A 20,328-nucleotide genomic window follows, 5' to 3' on the forward strand; every position below is an offset into this window, starting at 1 on the left:
AATGGCATTTGAGTCTGTAGGGTTCAGTATTTTGTTGGCCCACCCTTTGCAGCTATAACAGCTTCAACTCTTTTGGGAAGGCTGTCCACAAGGTTTAGGAGTGTTTATGGGAGTGTGTGACCATTCTTCCAGAAGCGCATTTGTGAGGTCAGGTACTGATCTTGGAGAGAGAACCTGGCTCACAAGTCTCCATTCATCCCAAATATGTTTTTTGTCAAGTTCCTCCTCTAAGGCGCTCATCCATGTAATTTAATGGAGGGGGAATTATGGTGTGGGGTTATTTTCTCAGGGGTTGAGCTTGGCCTTGGCCCATTAGTTCCAGGGAACAGAACTCTTAAGGTGTCGACATACCAAGACATTTTGGGCAATTTCATGCTCCAACTTTGTTGGAACAGTTTCGGGATGGTCCCTTTCTGTTCCAACATGACTGTGCATCAGTGCACAAACCAGGTCCATAGAAACATGGATGAGTGAGTTTGAAATGGAAGATCTTGACTGGCCGGCAGAGTCCTGACCTCAACCCAATAAGAACACCTTTGGGATGAATTGGAGTGGAGACTGCGAGCCAGGCATTCTCGTCCACATCTGTGCCTAATCTCACAAATGTGCTTCTGGAAGAATGGGGCCAACCTTCCCATAGACACATTCCTAAACCTTGTGGACAGCCTTCCCAGAAGAGTTGATGCTGCTACAGCTGCACAGGGTGGGCCAACGCAATATTGAACCATACAGACTAAGACGCTATTTAAGATCATTTATGTGTAAAGGCAGGCGTCACAATACTTTTGGTAAAATAGTGTGTACACATACAGTGGGAAAAATAATTATTTGACCTAACTTTGCACTCTTACAAAGAAATTAAGGGTGTATAATTTTTATCATAGATGTATTTTAAATGATAGAATATCAATATCAACCAAAAATTCACAAAAAAATACATAAAACAAATATAAATTAAGTTGCAGTTTTGTGAGCAAAATAAGTATTTGATCCCCAAGCAAAACATGACTTGGTACTTGGTGGAGAAACCCTTGTTGGCAAGCACAGAGGTAAGAAGTTTCTTGTAGTTGATGTCCAGGTTTGCACACAGGTTTTCACACATCTCGGGGGTTATCCACAAAGCCGCGGCGCAACGTAACTTTTCGGATTTAAGTTACTCCGCCGCAAAATTCCCAAGTTAGGTGCCGATCCACAAAGCACTTACCTGGAATTTTGCGGCGCTGTAACTTAAATCCGTCCGGCGCAAGGCGTTCCTATTCAAATGGGCGAGTCCCATTTAAATTAGGCGCGCTCCCGCGCCGGACGTACTGCGCATGCTCCGTCGGGTAAATTACCCGACGTGCATTGCGCTAACTGACGTCGCTCCGACGTCATTTGCTTAGACGTTAACGTAAATGGCGTCCAGCGCCATTCACGGACGTCTTACGCAAACGACGTAGAATTTAAAATTCGACGCGGGAACGACGGCCATACTTAACATGGCTTAAGACAACTAGGGCTTAGCCCTAGTTTTACGCGGCGGAACTCGACGTAAACGACGTAGATTTCGAGCGACGGGCCCGTCGGAACGTTCGTGGATCGCCGTAACTGGTCATTTGCATATTCTACGCCGGCCGGAATGGCCTCGCCACCTAGCGGCCGGCCTAGAATTGCATCCTTAAGATCCGACCGTGTAATTCAATTACACATGTCGGATCTTCGTCCTAACTATGGGAAACTGAGTCTGTGGATCAGTTCCATAGTTAGGACCAGGGATACGACGGAGTAACAGCAGTTACTCCGCCGTATCTCTTTTGAGGATCTGGCCCTTCATGAGGCCCTTTGGTCCACTCTTTACAGATCTTTAAATTCTTGAGGTTTGTTACGGACCGACTTTGCTGCATTGAGGGGCCAATGGCTGTGGCCATATATTGTAAAATCTTGGATGAGAACCTTCCCTCAGCCAGAACACTGAAGATGGGTCTTTCAGCATGACGATGACCCAAAACATACCATCAAGGCAACAAAGGAGTGGCTCAAGAAGCACGTTGAGGTCATGGAGTGGCCTAGCCAGTCTCCAGACCTTAATCCTATAGAAAATGTATGGAGGCAGCTGAAACTTCCAAGTTGCCAAGTGACAGCCAAGAAACCTTAAGGATTTAGAGAAGATCTGTAGGAGTGGACCAAAATCCCTCCTGATATGTGTGCAAACCTGATCACCAACTTCAAGAAACGTCTTGCAACCAATCTTTACAAATCAGCAGTAGCATTTTGTATATCTCTGCATTTTCCTGTTCTGAGGACAGCTGCTACCTCCCTCCTTTTTGTTTGTCCTTGGCTCACAGGGTAAGGAAGTGAAAGAAAATCAACCCAGTGGATTCATAGGCAGAAATTAAAACACATTTTGACTTGGTCTTGGTCTATCTAAAACGTAAAAAAAATGTAATTTTAACTGGAGTTTGGTTTTATTACTGTTTTTAGTGGTAAAAGCATTTTTTAAATAACACTGTTATATATTATTGATAAATTGAAATGTATTAATGCAGATTAATAATGTCTCAGATCCACATTTATAAAAGTCTGCAGCTGCTCTTGGTGTTTTTTTTTTTTAGCGTTTTTGAAGCGGCACCATTCATTTGAATGGGCTTCCCTCTGCTCCAAAAGAAGCTCAAATCTTGGTACAGAGCCCGGACAGTTCGCGATTTTTGCAGTGCCATTTGTTCGACAATTGCGACAAACTCACCCTGCATTTGGATGCCATTAAGAAATAATGGCATACAAAAAAAAGTGTCTGCCTTTTGCAGCGATTCTGCCTGCGATCCAGAATGCTTAGGTGTGAATAAGGTCTTAACGTTTAGGTGCATAGGTCAACTAAATTCTGGAAACCGATGAAATTCTTACGGTCTTCTCTTAAATGCCATAACCGTTTGTTTTGATTTTTCTACATACAGACAGATGGATCTCAGACAGAAGGGCAACAGCCACAAACCCAGAGCACTGAAAGCACGGAAACCAAAGCAACCCCTAAAAGGCTTCATGTTTCCAATATACCATTTCGCTTCAGAGACCCTGATCTCCGTCAGATGTTCGGGGTGAGTCAGTTTAGTTATGTTTGTGTCTGCACAACTGTAACATTGTTTTTCTGCGCTAGTCTTTACAGAACCCTTTTATAAAAAGCTGTGTCTCACTTATTTAATCACTAATGGCTCCATTCACAAGTGTGAATGGGGCCTTTGGCTGGCCATAGACTGTTCAAAGTTCCTGCTCACCCGGCCGAGATTCGAACCGTTAATAGGCAGGCTGAATGTACCAAGTTGATCAATCAGTAAACTTTAGTACAATAAGTCTGCCGGATTCTCTCAATTATCGCTAGTAGCTTCTTCAGTCAATGGCAATAATCACCATCTTTTCCCAGTGGGGATGTGAAGACAATTGCTGATTCCCATGTCAACACTACCTGTGTTGGTGGGGGAATCATGTGAATTTTTCCTGCAACCTGTGGGTTGACCTGTGTATGGCCTGCCTTAGGGATGAATTAAAAACAAAGCAATATGTTGAGTATTCCAGTGTCTAGTGTTTTTTTTTTTTTTCTTGAAATCCTGGTTTGTATTGGTAAACATAATCCATTTAAAGACATATTAAATTCAAAATGTTATATTGCACAGAAACATTGCTTCCCTCAACATTCCTTGTTAGTTCTCTGTGCTCCTCCTCCCATTTGGGTAACTCCCAGTAGCAAGCCAAAGAGGCACCTGTGCATGCAGGCTTCCATTGAGTTGTGTTGAGCTGTGTGTGTCCATAGGCACACAGAGGTGGGGAGCCATGCCCCCACAGAGTTAGACTCAGGAGCAGGAGCCTATAGATCCTCTGCCCTCAGTTTCTCATGTGAAATCAGAAAGTTAGGGGAGCGATACTTGAACGGCAGTTGGTAGGGTATTTTTTTTTATATTATTGCAAAGAGGAAATTAAGGTTAAATTTCGACTTTAGAACTACTTTGAATTTTGAGTATTAGAAAGCATTCACATTGTAAACAAAATACACTAAGAAAGTGTAATGGATTTTTGTAAATTTATTTTAATAAAAAAAATTGTATAAAATTCATATTTATCTTGGATATTTTATTGGCCATCTTTTTTAGAATAATGATCAATTACTTTACAGTCTCTTTAGACTTCAACGTGTTTTGCGCTGAACCTAGATTGTACAGTATAATTGTAATGTGTGGCTGTTTTTACATGCACATTTCTCACCACAGATGCTCTGATCTTAAAAAGCTAAAATAACTGAAGTCCCCTCATCTGCCTGAAGTGCTGTGGACACTATATTGTGAAGAATTTTTATTTGAAATTTTCCCACTTTATATTTCTTGTCTGTAAAAAAAATTCCAGGTTTACTTTCACTTGGTTTAAGACCGCTAACTTACCGTATACAAATTATTTATATTCCTGGATGGCCTGGCCACTCTAAGGGACAATTCACCCCACACACAGTCCAGTACTTTTTTTGTCTGCATCAAAAATGCATGGATAGTGGGTTAAACTGTTTTCGATGGCATAGTTCACACCCGTGCAGCCAGTTTCAGTTCCAGTAAAAATGTAGAACATATTGCATTTTCTTCTGCACGGAACTGTCTTGGAACACACTAAATGCACCACAAATGCACCGAACCACAGCAAAAATGCACTAAGAAATACATGTTCTTAAAGTGAAGAAGTGGGGGGGGGGGGGGATTGTGCTGGAACGCACTAAAAACATGAATGCAGAAAAGCACCCAGACGGCGTACCTATGGGGTGAACTGGCCCTAATAGACTGTAATAGCATTACATACAGTGAGCAGCAACAGTATGAGACGCTTCCCCCTTGCTGCCGGTTACTCCATCGGCCAGAATGTTCTATAATGGAAATAATGGCGGACATACAGTGAAAGTAAACCTGAAATTAACCCCTTGCTGCCCAGTGTACATATATAAACTTCCTGGACTGCAAGTAGTTATACCAGGATCATAACTGCTGCTATAATCCTGGTATTTTATTTTTATTTATTATTTTTTTACAGCCAGTAAACGGCTTTCTTGTGAAAGTGACCACGTGACTGTAAAGCCACACGATCACTTTTACCAGCAGGAAACCCCCTCCTACTGCCACCCTCGATTGATCTCCCATTCCACCAGATAGCAAAGTGCTGAGACAGCCCACATTGGAGACTGAGTAACATCCGTTTCCTATCCACTCTGAAGAATGATCCTGGAAGCTTTTGGTTTCCAAAGTTGTAATTTCCTGGATTTTACAACCAGGAAAGACACTGGCTCCCAAACAAAATTGGCGTTCTTTTCCCCCCACAAATAAAGCTTTCTTTTGGTGGTATTTGATCACCTCTGCGGTTTTTATTTTTTGCGCTATAAACAAAAATAGAGCAACAATTTTGAAAAAAAATATTTTTTACTTTTTGCTCTAATAAATATCCCCCAAAAATATATAAAAAAACATTTTTTTTCCCTCAGTTTAGGCAAATACGTATTCTTCTACATATTTTTCGTAAAAAAAAAACACAAGCGTTTATTGATTGGTTTGCGCAGGTCAGTAAGTAGTTAATAGTAACACTCACTACCCAAATCTATCACAAGGGGGCTTGTTCATTCCTTTTATAAAAGCAATAAAGTTTAAAGGGGCTGTGACGGTTTGTTTTTTATTTTCTAAATAGGTTCCCTTTAAGCTAGTGCATTGTTGGTTCTTACCCTTTCCTTCGATTTCCCTTCTAAATGTTTTTTTTTTTCTTTGTCTGAATTTCTCACTTCCTGTTTTTCCTCAGTAAGCTTGCCCCCATCATCCATGGGGGTTAGTCAGCCAGAACAGCTTACTGAGGAGGAACAGGAAGTGAGAAATTCAGACAAAGAAAACAAAGAAAAAAAACATTTAGAAGGCAAATCAAAGGAAAATGTTAGTGAACCAACAATGCACTAGCTTAAATGAACCTATTTATAAAATAAAAAATGTCCCCCTGCACATACACGCAAATGCAAACGCGCACGTAGGTCCTGTATGCATATGTAGAAAGTGATTAAAACCCCACATGTGAGGTATCGTCGCATACTTTGGAGTGAGCAGAGTAATTCAAGGATTCCTAAACTAATAACCTGTAAAGGCTTTAAGAGAGTCACTTATGGGCAATTTTACATACTGTAGTTTGTCACCACTTCACAGGCGTGCACAATTTTAAATCTCAACATGTTTGATATCAAATTATGCAACATCTTTTAATATATGACCAAAAATTGGCTATTGTGTTTTGTGTGCACTAACATTCATTTAAGTGCACCATTTTCCTACTAATTTATTCTCCAGGGCCTCTGCTTTAAAGCGGAGTTCCACCCAAAAATTGAACTTCCGCTTTTCGGAAACCCTCCCCCCCCCTCCGGTGTCACATTTGGCACCTTTCAGGGGGGTGCAGATACCTGTATAATACAGGTATTTGCACCCACTTCTGGGGAAAGACTCCCACGGGAGTCACTCCACTTCCCACCCCCCGCTGCCTTCTGGGAAACACAATGGTCCCAATCGACAGCGGGGACCACTGGGAACGCACCGCGCTACTCGCACATGCACAGTAGGGAATCGGGCATTGAAGCCGCAAGGCTCACTTCCTGAATCCCTCTCCAAGGATGGCGGCGGGGGCAGCCGAGAGACGAGCAATTGCTCGTCTTCTGGTGCCAACATCACGGGCACCCTGGACAGGTAAGTGTCCATTTATTAAGTCAGCAGCTGCAGTGTTTGTAGCTGCTGGCTTTTAATATATATTTTTTTCCGGGGAACCTCCGCTTTAGGAAAATTAGGTTTGTAAGTAATTTGCGTGCCAAATTGCATCTTTTAACCTGTATTTGAAAAATGTAAATTGCCCCAGTAGGCATGCAGTTAAAGTTGGCCACATGTTACAAATCTTGGTATAATCTTTTAGATTTACCAACAGATGATCTGGTATGCAATCATACTACATAGGCATTTTAAATTTAAAGGCGCAGATTGTAACATGGATTTTCAGCATCACAAAGATATCACATGTACATTTACCTAAGAATTCAGGTTATTGGTACATTGGGTGTCATGGAACACATTATTTTCTTTCTGTATTTTTTATTTTTTTAAGTATGTTCTGTAGCTTGTTACAGAAGTTGTCATTCAGCTTATCAGGATCAGTACATATCTGATTGTTTTTCACATTTCTGTTTAGTAGCCACGCTAAAATCAGCCAATCCTTTGGCTGTTGCTTTGCTTCTCTGTGCATAAGTTATTTTGTAGTTGCTGTTTAAAAAAATAAAATAAAATTGCACTTAGGGAAAAATCAAACCTTATTATCTCTAGCCGTTTGCAGTTATTTTAATCAGTTCATTAATCACATTTTTCTGTTTTAGCAATTTGGCAAAATTCTCGACGTAGAAATCATATTTAATGAAAGAGGATCCAAGGTAGGCCGAATTTTGTTTTTTTACCGATCTCTAATTTTTAACTGAACCACAAAATTCAGATATCTCACGTTGTTTGGTCATAAGGGCATAGTCCCAGCCTTATTTCTATGGTTGAATTGGTAAAATGCTTTGTCTAGATTGACCACTGAATCGTAAGATTTTTTTTACTTAACCTTTGTCTAGAAGATGCAGTTTCATATATTTACATTGTAGCTCTCTCTCAAAAGCTCAAAATGCTAAGTGTTCTGAGGGGTCAAAACTAGTAAATTGTCAAATTAGATAAGTGTATTTCCACATTTTCAGACATGTTGGGATAACACCTAATTTATATTTTATGTTCCATTTAACTTAAATAATAAATAAAGCATTGGTTATCTAAAGTTGTGTTTTTTTTATTTATTTATTTTTTTTTTTACATGCTTAAAAATTCTTACTCTCTGCTTTGTAATGTTTAGGAGGGGGGTTGTGAAGTCATGCTGGCAGTTCATATCAGCTGATAACTCTGTCATAACATAACATTTTTAATTTTAGAAACCACTCTGCATTGTATGTTAATGAAGCATAGTTGACTGTCACTGGCAGACATTTGAGACTGACCAGAAATCCTTAGAAACCTAAAAATGGTAATCCATGTTGGCTGTGGTCCCATCGCTAAAAAACCTTAAAGAATCACATCTATGAAATGTTAAGGTGTGGGTCACAGAGTTATGTTTACCATAATTAAAGGAGTTGTAAAGGAATTTTTTTTTTTGCCTAAAATTAATGTCTGCAAGGTACACAAACAGAATAGTGTAATGATTCTGTAAAAAAAAAAAAAAAAAAAAAAGAGTAAATACCTATTAAATTCCTTCATCTATATCACCTCCGGCATTCTAGTTTCTGTTCTCTCATTCACTTCCTGGTTTGCATCATTTGTTCATGTAAGAACTAAATTTCCCAGTATGAACTGCGGCAGGCCCAGTAATTCACACCTCCTTGAAGTCTCTAACACGTAGAGAGCGTCCTGCCACACAGATGTAGTTCCCAGGAGGGGGCGAGCACGTTACTGACCACCGCAGTAAAGTCTCCCTTCACGGTGGTCAGTAAAATCAGACAAGCAGGAAGTGAACAGAACAGAGGAGAAATAGAGCAACTTCTGAGCAAAAACGAACAATGAGGAAGTGAAAAGAGGAATGTCTGCAGGTAAAGGATGCTTATTATGAAAAAAAAATGTTTCTTTTACAACCCCTTTAACTATAAGTCTATACTGTGCTGGAAGATCTTCATTATTGTGAACAGGATGTGCACACGGTCTGTCCTAACAATAGGTTAAAGATCTTGGGTGGTACATTGTATGTTTTAAAAATAATAATGTCTCCTGATTGCACATTGAAAGAAGTTGCTACGAGTCCTATGGATCAACCATTCCAAAGAAAAAATAGAAAGGTAGGATTTTTTTAATTGTTTGGGTATGCTATGTGAATGGGAAAAACATAGTGGGAATTTTTCAAATTTGACTGAAATGGCGGAAATACACTATATATAGGTTTGGCCACTGGTAAGCACCATTTGTGTTTAAAATGGGACTTATTTTTAATACCCTTTTTATGTGCCCTGCCACTTTTTTCGTGACTTTAACATACATGGACTTTGGGTCACATGTTGCTTGGTTCCTCCAGTCTGAGGCCAGTGCCTGGTCACTGTAACATCCTTAACTGTATATGTTGTGACATTCCAATAAATCTAATATGGGTACTTTTGCTGCTAGTTCTAATTTTAAAGCTGCCTATACCTAGGTATAACAACCAGTCGCACTCGCAATGTCTAAGCATCTGTTAGCTTTGTCTAGGAAAAAGGGGGACAAACATCCAGTACTTGTGCTGCTGTGGGCATCAGCTGAGTTTTTATTAATTGTTGAAGTGACAACCTGGGTAAAAGCACACAAAGTCCTGGGATATATATATATATATATATATATATATATATATATATATATATATATATATATATATAGTGTAGAAACACAAAAGTGTGGACGCTCTAAAGGTCTAATATACATAAAGTTGTTACTCTCCAATTGACACACTTATCAAGTACAGATATATGGGGGATCTTCTAGGAGTTCAGATGCTAAAATTATCCTCAAATGACAGGAACAAGACTAAAAACATTTCCTAGTCTTCATCCTAGGGCTTGATCAAGAGGATGCTGCCTCAAAATGCCTTGTCCTGAAGACCCTGTGATGCTTTTCTTCCGGAACTGGCTCTGAGTACAGGCGATTTACATCACATCTGCTTCTCGGGGGTGTATGGGTGCAGCCAGTGCCGGTGTTTCGATGTATGTTTATTAATTTATACTTTGGGCTATTGGCACCAAAGGTCTCATGTACGTACCGCTTGGTAGTTTGAAGGTAGTCTTCTGGGGTCCTACTGCTAAGGATAAGCGGGGAACAGGCACAAAGGTTTTAATTCAGCTTCAGATTTAGTTCTGTTGCCCTGTGGCCTGTATAATCAGAAAAATCCAGATGTAAAAAGGACACTAGAAAATTATATACTACCAAGAGGATGCGGGCAGGCAAAGCGTCGGAGGAGAAAGTCCTCTAGCGATGTCTGTCTGTCCTTAAGTCAAAAAAGACAATGGTTTATATTCCAACCTGTGAGCAATGGACGTCGATCCAGTGGGAACGATCAAAAGGGGGGACCCAGATTTATGGGAGGTTTGGAATATCACGTTGGTCAGTGGAAAGTTCTAAATCCTCTAAAAGGGATTTACACCCTACAAGAGATAATCTAGAGAACCAATCCATTTATCTACTCCAAAGATGCAGTTGGCGTGTAATAAGGGAGGTAGATGTCCCCTCTTGGGTAGGTTCGACACTGGCGAAAGCGTAGCTGGGTGTACGGAGAGCAGGATTTCCCTGTGTCTCGAGCAGATGCTCAGTTGGCTAGGTGCTGTTCCCTTAACCACTTCAATACCGGGCCTATTTTGGCACTTCTCTCCTACATGCATAAATCATAATTTTTTTGTTAGAAAATTACTCAGAACCCCCAAACATTATATATGTTTTTTTAGCAGACACCCTAGGGAATAAAATGCCGGCCATTGCAACTTTTTATCTCGCACCGTATTTGCGCAATAATTTTTCAAACGCCTTTTTTTTGGGGAAAACGGTTTTGTGAATTAAAAAATAACAAAACCGTAAAGTTAGCCCAATTTTTTTGTATAATGTGAAAGATTAAGTTACGCCGAGTAAATAAATACCCAACATGTCACGCTTTAAAATTGCGCACACTCATGGAATGTCGCCAAACGTCGGTACTTAAAAATCTCCATAGGCGTCGCTTATTTTTTTTTTTACAAGTTACAATTTTAGAGTTACAGAGGAGGTCTAGTGCTAGAATTGTTTCTGGCGCTCTAACGCACGCGGCGATACCTCACATGTGTGGTTTGAACGGCGTTTACATATGTGGCCGGGACTTACGTATGTGTTCGCTTCTGAGCGCGAGCTACCGGGGACAGGGGCGTTTAAATTTTTTTTTTTTTATAATTTTTTTTATTTATTTTACTCAATTTCTTTTATTTTTACACTTTTTTTTTTACATTTTTTTTTTTTGATCACTTTTATTCCTATTACAAGGAATGTAAACATCCCTTGTAATAGGAATGGTTCGTGACAGGTACTCTTTATGGAGAGATGCGGGGTCAATAAGACCCCACATCTCTCCTCCAGGCTGGAAAGCATTAGATTGTGAATTTTTTTTTCACAGATCTAATGCTTTCAGCCGCGATTGCGGCTGTGTTTACATTCCAGAACCCAGGCGTGACGTCATAACATCGCGCTGGGCCCCCTCCCGCCGCATATAAGAACGTTCAAGCGGCGAAACCGCCGCTATGATCGTTCTTATGGTGCACAGAATCGCCGGCTGAAGAGATGGATATCTGAATGATGCCTGTGGCTGCAGGCATCATTCAGATATCCCCACTCAAACCCAGGACGTCATTTCACAATGGGTGGGTATTGAAGTGGTTAATGCACCCAGGCGTGTTGCATTCTGCTGTAAAGCACAACCAATAAATGTAAAAAATCGAATTTCTTCATCAGTTTAGGCCAATATGTATTCCGCTACATATTTTTGGTAAAAAAATTAATATCCCAATAAGCATATATTGTTTGGTTTGCACAAGTTATAGCATCTACAAACTATTGGATATTTTAATGGAATATTTTTTTTTTTTTTTTTTTTTACTAGTAATGGCAGTGATTAGCAACTTATAGTGAAATATGCACTGTCACTGTACTAATGGCACTGGCAGGGAAGGGGTTAACAGCGGCAATCAAAGGTTTAAATGTGTCCCTTGGGAGTGCTTTTTAACTCTGTGGGGATGCTTTAACTGTGCGAAGACAGAGATCCATGTTCCTGCTTAGAAACACAAGATCTGTCTTCCCCTGTCAGACCATCGCATAAAATCAGAATGCAAGGATTTCCAAAACTCAAATCCATATTTTGGTAGTCACTTTGTCTTCTAGAGGTGCAACAGGAAGTGAGAGGAAATCTCTCCAAAGTGAGATCTCTTCTTGGTCAATTGTCACTGGAACAAGTGTTCCTAGTGGAAGTTTGAGGCCTCTTGAGTAAACTGCAGGCATATTTCTGCACCCGGGAGAGATGGCTGCAATGCACAGCTGCCCATAGTAATGAATGGCTGTACACTGCTTGCGTCAACTTGTGTGCAGAGGTGAAAATCTTGGCGGCTCTGGCGCATTGAGATTTATGCTTGTGCAAGAGTGCGCAAGCATGGTGTATACAGTCATTCATCACTATAGTTGACCATGGGCTATTGTCTCTCCTAGGTGAAGAAAAAGTCGCAAGCCAGGCGCCTCAAACCACCCATGTGCATATGAGGCCTCACTAGTCATTTCAGGTGACAACTGAAAATTTGAGATTTTTTTTTTTTTTTCTGTCAACATGCTGCTGCGTTTAGATGCACTGGCAGTGGGTTTTTCTTTTCTCTTTTTTTTGTTCCCTCCCCCCGCTTCTAAAAACCCCTGCCACTAAACACTGCTAAAAGCCTATGTGTGCCTGGAATTACAGACTAACATGCAGAGGAGCAAAACAATTCCAGTGGGCATGAGGCCCAAAGTGAAAAATTGTAGGTGTACAATTTTTTTCACAGATTGTATAAAATTTGAAAGTCGGTGTAGAGAAGGTACAGCATCTTTGGTAATAAGTTAGACAAAACTTGTTGAGGTTTTGATGTTGTCATTCTGAAACTATGGAAAATTCCTATTAAGGAACGTATGATCTGTTATTTCTTGGCTAGAACATGGCTGTGACTAATCTATACTAAAAGAGCTAGTGGTTAAAAAGAGGGTAAATTTTTAGGATGCAAAGGCATCTGTGGGTGCTCGGGTGCACATCCTTCAATGCATCTTCATTCTAGATCAGGAGCAAAAACACAAAATATTCAAGTAAACAGAGGCAGCCGTTTCTGACCTCGTTCTGACAGTGCCAGTTACCAGTATGCTGTAGTCTTTGGTATTATAAGTCAATGACCTAGAACAAGCATTCAGATCAAGAAAGCCATAAGGAAATGCTCTTAGGGCTAGTTCACACCACATGCAGTCCAGTGCATTATTTTTTTTCTCTGCATCAAAAACGCATGGAAAGTAAGTTATTTGTTTCCAATGGCATAGTTCACACCAGTGCAGTCAGTTGCAGGGCTATTCAGAATTTTTTTGAACATGCTGCATTATTTCTGGTCTGTACTGGGACGTGGTAAGCATCAAAAACACACTGGAATGCATCTCAAACGCATGACCCAAGTACAGTGGAAAAAGAAAGCATCGAATGCATCCGGAAATTGTTAAAACCATGCATGCAGAAATGGGTCTGGAATGCGGTTTTGTGGTGTGAACCAGCCCTTAATCTGCATACTATGCTTTTTTTACTTGCCCAAATCAGCTGTCACATGACTGTCTGTTTCCTCCTAAAATGGCTAGTCTCTGTGAAGCTGACTAGGCTTTAACTATAAGGCTGCATTCACACCTGAGCGTTTTGTCACCTGAAGCGCAAAACTCAAAAACGCTAGAGGGGGAAAAAAACATTATTCCCTATGGAGATGGTTCACACTCCACTCCAAAAAGCCTGACGCCGAACGCCTGAAGCTCAAACAAGTTCTGGACCCTTTTTTGACGCGCGTATCGGGTGGTTTGGGTGTTTCCATGTCCCATAGAAAGTAATGGAAACGCTCGATTCAAGCGACTAGCGCGTCAACGAGCGTTTGCTACGGGCATTTTGTCGCTTTAATCAATAGAACATTTCACCTAGGCAGAAGATAAAAAAAATCTACCAACATAGCAACAAGTGATGAAAAGATGATAATTTTTCCTATTGGCTAAAATAAAAAACGTCGGACGACGCTGTATGCAAACACGCAAATAAGCATAAATACGCGCGACAAAATTTGGACAAATTTCCTTGTTATTGGGATGCATTGCGAGTACTGAAAGAAGTACAATACCCCGCGATATTTGCACAAATGTTTATAAATACAATATGTTTGCAAAAAATGCACTGAAAACATTATTGGCAGATAAAAACGCAGCTAATTTGACAAAATTCAGACTAAATATAAAAGCTTAACCTGTATGTAGTTAATAAATAACAAAATATTTGTAATTTTTACATTGCGCTTTTTTTGCAAAAAGGTTTTAATTTTTCCCTTACAGCTTTTAGAATTTGTTAAAGACCCCCAAATACCATATATTTTCTGAAAGCATATGACCTCTAGAATAAAAAGGTGCTACTGATTTTCAAGGCCCCGCAATTTTTGCACACATCTTTATCAAATTACTATTTTCACCCAAAAAAAAACACATTCTTATGTGCACACATAAACACAATATAACTTCCGTAATTCTTGCTAAATTCCTACTAAGGCCTCGTTCAGTGGGGTGTGCTAAACCATATGTCCATGGAGTGCTGCGTTTACCAGCACGTGGATACACAGGTGTTCTGTGCAGGGACGGGACAAGGGGTGGGCGGAGGGGAAAGTTGCCCTGGGCACAATGTTTTACTAGGGATGGGGGTGCCTTCCTTCTGTTGCAGGGCAGATGGGAGTAGTGACAGCTGCAGTGATTTTAACAAGTTGGTGACTGCTGGGTGTAGGATTCCCTAAGCTTGCACATGATGAATGGGAGAGTGGGACTGTTTGGCATCTTTACCCTATTCATTTCAAATGGGACAGAGCACCTGCAAGGACAGATCCAACATCCATGTGGGTGTAGGTGTATGGACCGAAACACAAATAGTGCGTTCAGGGGCATGAACCCACATGGATGTCGAGTTGAGAGCAGTGGCTGTGTCTTTAAAGAGACATCAGGGGTCTAAAACCTGTTTTTTTTTTTTTTTTGTTTGTTTTGTTTTTTAGACCAAGAAAGGGACTGAAGAGGGGCTTAGCTGCAATACTAATGAATGAAACAGTCTGAATGGCATCTTTCATTCATAAACGGTATAGTAAACGCTGTTTACTATGCCAAAGGGACAGCTGAACATAGTAAGCGATTGGTACCGAATGATCACTGTTCACCTAGGTAAGGGGCTGGTAAACATATGCTTACAAACCCGCCCGCTCTCCATCCTGACACCCTGTCATCTCCCGGCAGCAACTGCTGTGAATGCTGGCTTGCAGAGCTGCAAGGGGAGTACTGAATGGGGTGCCAGCGAGGAGGACATTTGGGGAAAAAAGTTTCTCTGCATTTTACCTGAATAACTGATCAGCGGCTTGTCAGTTATTTTTTCTTTTACATTTTAACATTTCTGAGAAGTTTATGGTCACTTAAGTGACCATAAACTTTATAACAGAGCAGGATTGTAAGACCGTTGTAGGCTTGGCCATCTGCTATCAGTTCTATGGGTCTGTATGTCATACGAACCTGGCAGTGAAAGGGTTAAAGCAAAGGCATTGTTTATCAATTGATTTAACCGCTTGCTGACCGTAATAAAAAAAATATATATTCTAGTACGTGATCCTACACTTCAGGTCTGAGGCACACGGTAGCTGATCTACCAACACCCGTTGATGCTTTGCTTTGGGACACAGGCAGAACGGCATTTGTTAATAAATATATCCCCTAGTAATTTGTAGACGCTATAACTTTATTATAACGCTATATATCAATATACGCTTATTGGGATAGATGTTTAATGACCAGGAAGACTGAGTACATATAGTGTCACAAAAGTACTGCAGGGCATTGATCCAAATTAAGGGTGAGTCAGGCACTAAAAAAAAATATCCTCCTCGAATGGACAACTTTTATTTTTGGCTACAGCTCTGCTTTTACCACTTCAGCCCGTCCTAACATACATATGTCACGGGATTGAAGTGGTTGCAGCTACAGGCATTATCGGCCAAATATGGACCAAAATATTTTATATAAAAAAGTGATGTTTGTGTAGCGGAGGGATGGAGAGGAGGGAAGTTTGTTTTGAGGGTGAAGATCTGTTTTCATTTAGTTGTGTGTTTAATGTCTTGAAAACATTTGCAATGTTTTATGTACATAGGGGGCAGACTCATTTGCTCATCACATATGCAAGCTCTGTTTTCTGTTTAGTAGTGTTGGACACAGACTGTGCTTGGTCGGATCTGACCTGATAACTCTTAGTCTATGGCTAGTTTTGCCATTTATGAGGGAAGAGGGACAGATTCTCTGCTATATTTTTAATTGGTCAAAGGGCTTCACACAGTCAGAGATCTGATGGGGCCGGCTGTCAAAATGTAATGGCTACGGCAGGAGTTTCATCTTGGCTATGGCATGGTTGAAGAAATCTTCTATCCTTTTTTGTTCAACCCAAAGGCTGAATGAAAGATTTGTGTATGATAATAAAAAAAAAAAGCATTTTAGCTGGGCATACACTTTAACATACAAACCCTAAAAAAAAAGGATCCTAAACCATTATTTGTAAACAAGTAGATGCAAGGATGTGTATTTAAAAAATAAATGCTGAGCTAAACATTTTTAGACCCGGTTCACACTGGGGCGGCACGACTTTGGGGGCGACTCGGCAAGGCGACCTGAAGACAACTTCAGATGCGACTTGCAAAATGACTTCTGTATAGAAGTCAATGCAAGTCGCCCCCGAAGTCGTAAAAGAACCTTTTTCTAAGTCGGAGCGGCTTGCGTTGCTCCTATTAGAATGGTTCTATTGAATCGCCCCAGTGTGAACCGGCTCTTATGGTAGCCAGTTGATTGGCGGCTCTTCAAGTGTTTTTATTTTTTTAACCTCTGTCTGGCCACATATATTGTCTGTCTGATATATCCACCCAAAGTGTATATTTACAATTTTATTTGTCATAAACGTCATTGGTAATTTAACCTTTTAAACATGATTGTGTGCATACCTTTTCACGTTAAGCATGTTAATTTTTGACCTTTCGTCAGAACTCTTAGCAGTTTGAGCTCTTAAGACAAATTGTCTGAAAATGTGAGAAAATGTTTTTTTTGTTTTTTATATACACCACAATGGCAGTCACTAGGTTTATGTATGTTTTAACAAACTTAACTAAAACCAGCTGTGGAGTAAAAATGGATACAGTTAGAAATTTTAACTTGATGCTCCTGTTCCCTTTTCTTATTTGGAGTTATGTCAAGCAAGCAAATGTAATACGTGGCAGTTTGATTCTTTCCAGGTTCTGCAAGAATTGAGCATACTGTAAAATGTGGAATAGATCAAAATGTTCCACAGACAAAGCTTTATTACATTTCCCTCTGAAAGCAGTATGGGTAATATAATATTTCTCACTGGTGTCTGCCACATCACTTCCCCTGCAAACAGGGTTTAGAAATTTCAATTTTTTTATTCACTCCCTGGTGTTACAATTTATAAGAATAAACTGAACACACCTGACATTTTTCCTAATTTTTTTAAACCTCTTTGTTTGCAATTATATTTTGTAGAAAAAGGTCTGTAGGAAAGACATGGAATGGAACAGTCCTTAGGTATAGTTTTCACCATCAAACTGAGGGTTTAAAAATATGAATGCAGCAGCTGTGTAATTGTTACCCTTTAACAAACAATATATTTTGTGATGCTTTCATCAAGCAGCATTTTGATCATTGTTGCCCTTTTGCTGTCTGAAAATAACATTTTGTGATTAATTGATGAACTGGCTTACTACTGGTTCCTTTAGCTTCTGCTTTGTGTCATGTCGTATAATTAACACTGTATAACTTTTGAAATATAAACCACTACATCAGCTATGGGGGTAATAGGTGTTACAGCTACAATGGTAGCTTTCACATCTTGACAGTGTAGGGTTAAAGAAAAGCTCTATCCATTTCTTCTCTTACTTTGGTTTGGATTAATTCCCAAACTGCACTGATTTGACTATAAAAGGTTATTACATTCAGCTGTGCTGCGTATTCATATTTCTGTTATGCAAGAAAGAGTTGCATTTATAGTAGAGCAGCACTATTTGTTTAGACCTATTGAATTTGTCATTGTATTTTCAAAAGATATTGCAATGTGAAAATGTAAATATACTATTGTTCATAAAGCCTGCCGGCTTGGCCAATAAAATGGTGAAGGTGTGGTAGCCACAGAAGCCATCAGAGAGCTAAATGCATTTTTTTTAAATAAGCTAGAGTCTCCAAAATACATGAGCTTCAAAATATGTAATACATGCTCATTACAATTTTTAAATTCAAAGCTATGCATAAAGTATAGCAGCTGCCATCCCTGTATGTTTTTAGTGCTGCGGGTTATACCCATACAAAAAAAAACGCAAATCCTGCCCTCCCCCTTTTTTTTTTTTTTTTCTTTTTTAAAACAGGTGTTTTCACCTTTTCATTGTTTTTGAAAAATATGACCTTGAAGACCCCTTTGATATCTCATGTAATACAACATTTAGATTTTTTTTCATTTTTTGCAATATCTTTTGAAACAAAATTGTCCAACTGTTATTTTTTTTTTTGATCTGTGTCTTTTTTTGATAACATTTTGTATTCTGAACAGTCCATAGGAAGCGGAAATCCTTCTCCGTTATAAATTAACATTTACAGTTTCATGGTAAATTTTTACTTTATCAGACAGGGAATATTCATAGTTCATATTCTGTTTCCTTTTTATTTACTTGCCCATTTTAATTCTTTATACATATGTTTTGTTTTTTTTTTCTTTTGCAGCAAAAAAAAACACATGATTCTTAGCCACAGTTTTTAACTGGATGCAAGCATAATTGGTTTGACAATGGGAACTGGTATTTCAGTTTGTGAAGAGAAATATGTATGCTTAATGCTACCATATGAATTCACTGATTTTAGATATCTGTGCATTGCAAGCTTTAATTTCATAGTTCACCTCTGTCCCTATTTAAGATTTTTTTTTTCCATATAATATTTTGCTTGGAGTTGATGTATTCAATTTATATTAATATGGGACACTGCTAGAATTGACCCTTTTTAAAAAATAGACTCAGTCTTGAGAAACTAACTATTGGCATCAATGACTGTGTCAATGGGCCTGAAGCCAGTGCTCTTCCTTGCTTGTATACTTCTTGCTCTGCTCACACTGACAGATGGAATGCATCTTCTCCAACCTGTCTTGTGTAACAGGGTTTAAAAAGCTACATTTGATTTTATTCAAGATATTCTAACAACTGCGACAACCTATCTGTACATTTTTATTTTGATGCAAAACCCAAATTACATTCTCAACACAGGGTTAATTCTTAAAGCAGAGCTCCAAGCTTAAAAACACCCTTTAGTAGTGCATTTCTTAAACTTGGAGTAACTAAATTCTGAAGGTTAATTTCAGGAGGCCTCATACCCTGGCAGGCATATGGTAAAAGCTTGATTGGCATAGAGGAAATTTTATTGAATTTATGATTTTATGGTTTTGGAAGTTTGCACACTATAGGGAATCAATTTTAAAATCTAAACCTGGCAAAACTGTAAAGAGATTATCTGAATTTAGGACAGTTTAGCGTTTTACTGCATCATTAAATACCTGAACCCATTCAGCATCCAGTTATGACTTGGAAATATTGAAGCAAGGAAAATATTTACTTTGACTTTACATTCAGCATTGTGGCTTTAAAAGAACATTGGCTTAAACCATAAAATTGGTTAGGTTTAGATTTTTTTTATTTCTTTTCTCCCTTAAGATATAATTGGTGTCACTACCCCTCACATTGCATGTGTCTGAGCAGCATCAATGACAGATTAGTGCTCTGTGTTTTCTGACCTTTCACTGTTGCCAAATTAAAAAAAGAATAAAAAAAATGATTTTTTTGTGTAATTTTTCTCCCCTCCCATCCCCCCAAAGTCTCAAATCTGGCTCTCTGGCGGCTGATGTTCTCTTGTGCTCCCCTTTTTCACCTTTCCTGGCCCTTCTCTTAGTTCTTCCCCCTTCCCTTCTCTAATGATTTGCATGTATGTCTCCCCTTTGCACGCAGGGTTTTGGTTTTGTAACTTTTGAAACTAGCGCGGATGCTGACCGGGCCCGGGAGAAATTGCACAGCACGGTGATTGAGGGGCGAAAAATCGAGGTGCATGTCTTTACCTGAAACTGGAAGATTGCAAAATGCCAGCAGCTGCACCCCGCTCTTTCCTCTTTCACTTCTATATCTCTATCCTTTTTCTTTAAATGGCTCTGTGTTTTCATCACTGCCTTCTAAAATGCTTGCTTACAATTCTGCTTCACTTTTTTTTTTTTCTGTATTTTTAACTTGTGTATCATACCCTTTATTTTTCTTTTGTGTATGCTTCGTTTGTTCTCAATGTGTGTATGCTCATGTCCGCTTAATATTTTGGGTTATATCTGTATTGCCTACATCTCCCACATTTTACACAACATTTTTACTACCTCACATTCACATACACAGCAATATCTTTCATATTGGATCAT

The 20,328-nt window shown here is 39.4% G+C and overlaps 1 protein-coding gene across 9 annotated transcripts in view; it reads left to right on the forward strand.

Annotated features, from left to right (window-relative positions):
• RBFOX2 (RNA binding fox-1 homolog 2) overlaps window positions 1-20,328 on the forward strand; it is a 204,114-nt gene that overhangs the window by 117,177 nt on the left and 66,609 nt on the right. For 8 of the 9 annotated variants that reach the window (XM_040359679.1, XM_040359681.1, XM_040359680.1 and 5 more), the window contains 3 exons: window positions 2,931-3,071; window positions 7,388-7,441; window positions 19,877-19,969. In XM_040359679.1, coding sequence (XP_040215613.1) covers window positions 2,931-3,071; window positions 7,388-7,441; window positions 19,877-19,969 — 288 coding nt within the window. The remainder of the gene's footprint in view (window positions 1-2,930; window positions 3,072-7,387; window positions 7,442-19,876; window positions 19,970-20,328) is intronic. The other variant, XM_040359682.1, reaches the window with a different exon arrangement.

The sequence above is a fragment of the Rana temporaria genome, chromosome 7 (genome assembly GCF_905171775.1).
Source record: "Rana temporaria chromosome 7, aRanTem1.1, whole genome shotgun sequence".
NCBI classification, from domain to species: Eukaryota; Metazoa; Chordata; class Amphibia; order Anura; family Ranidae; genus Rana; species Rana temporaria.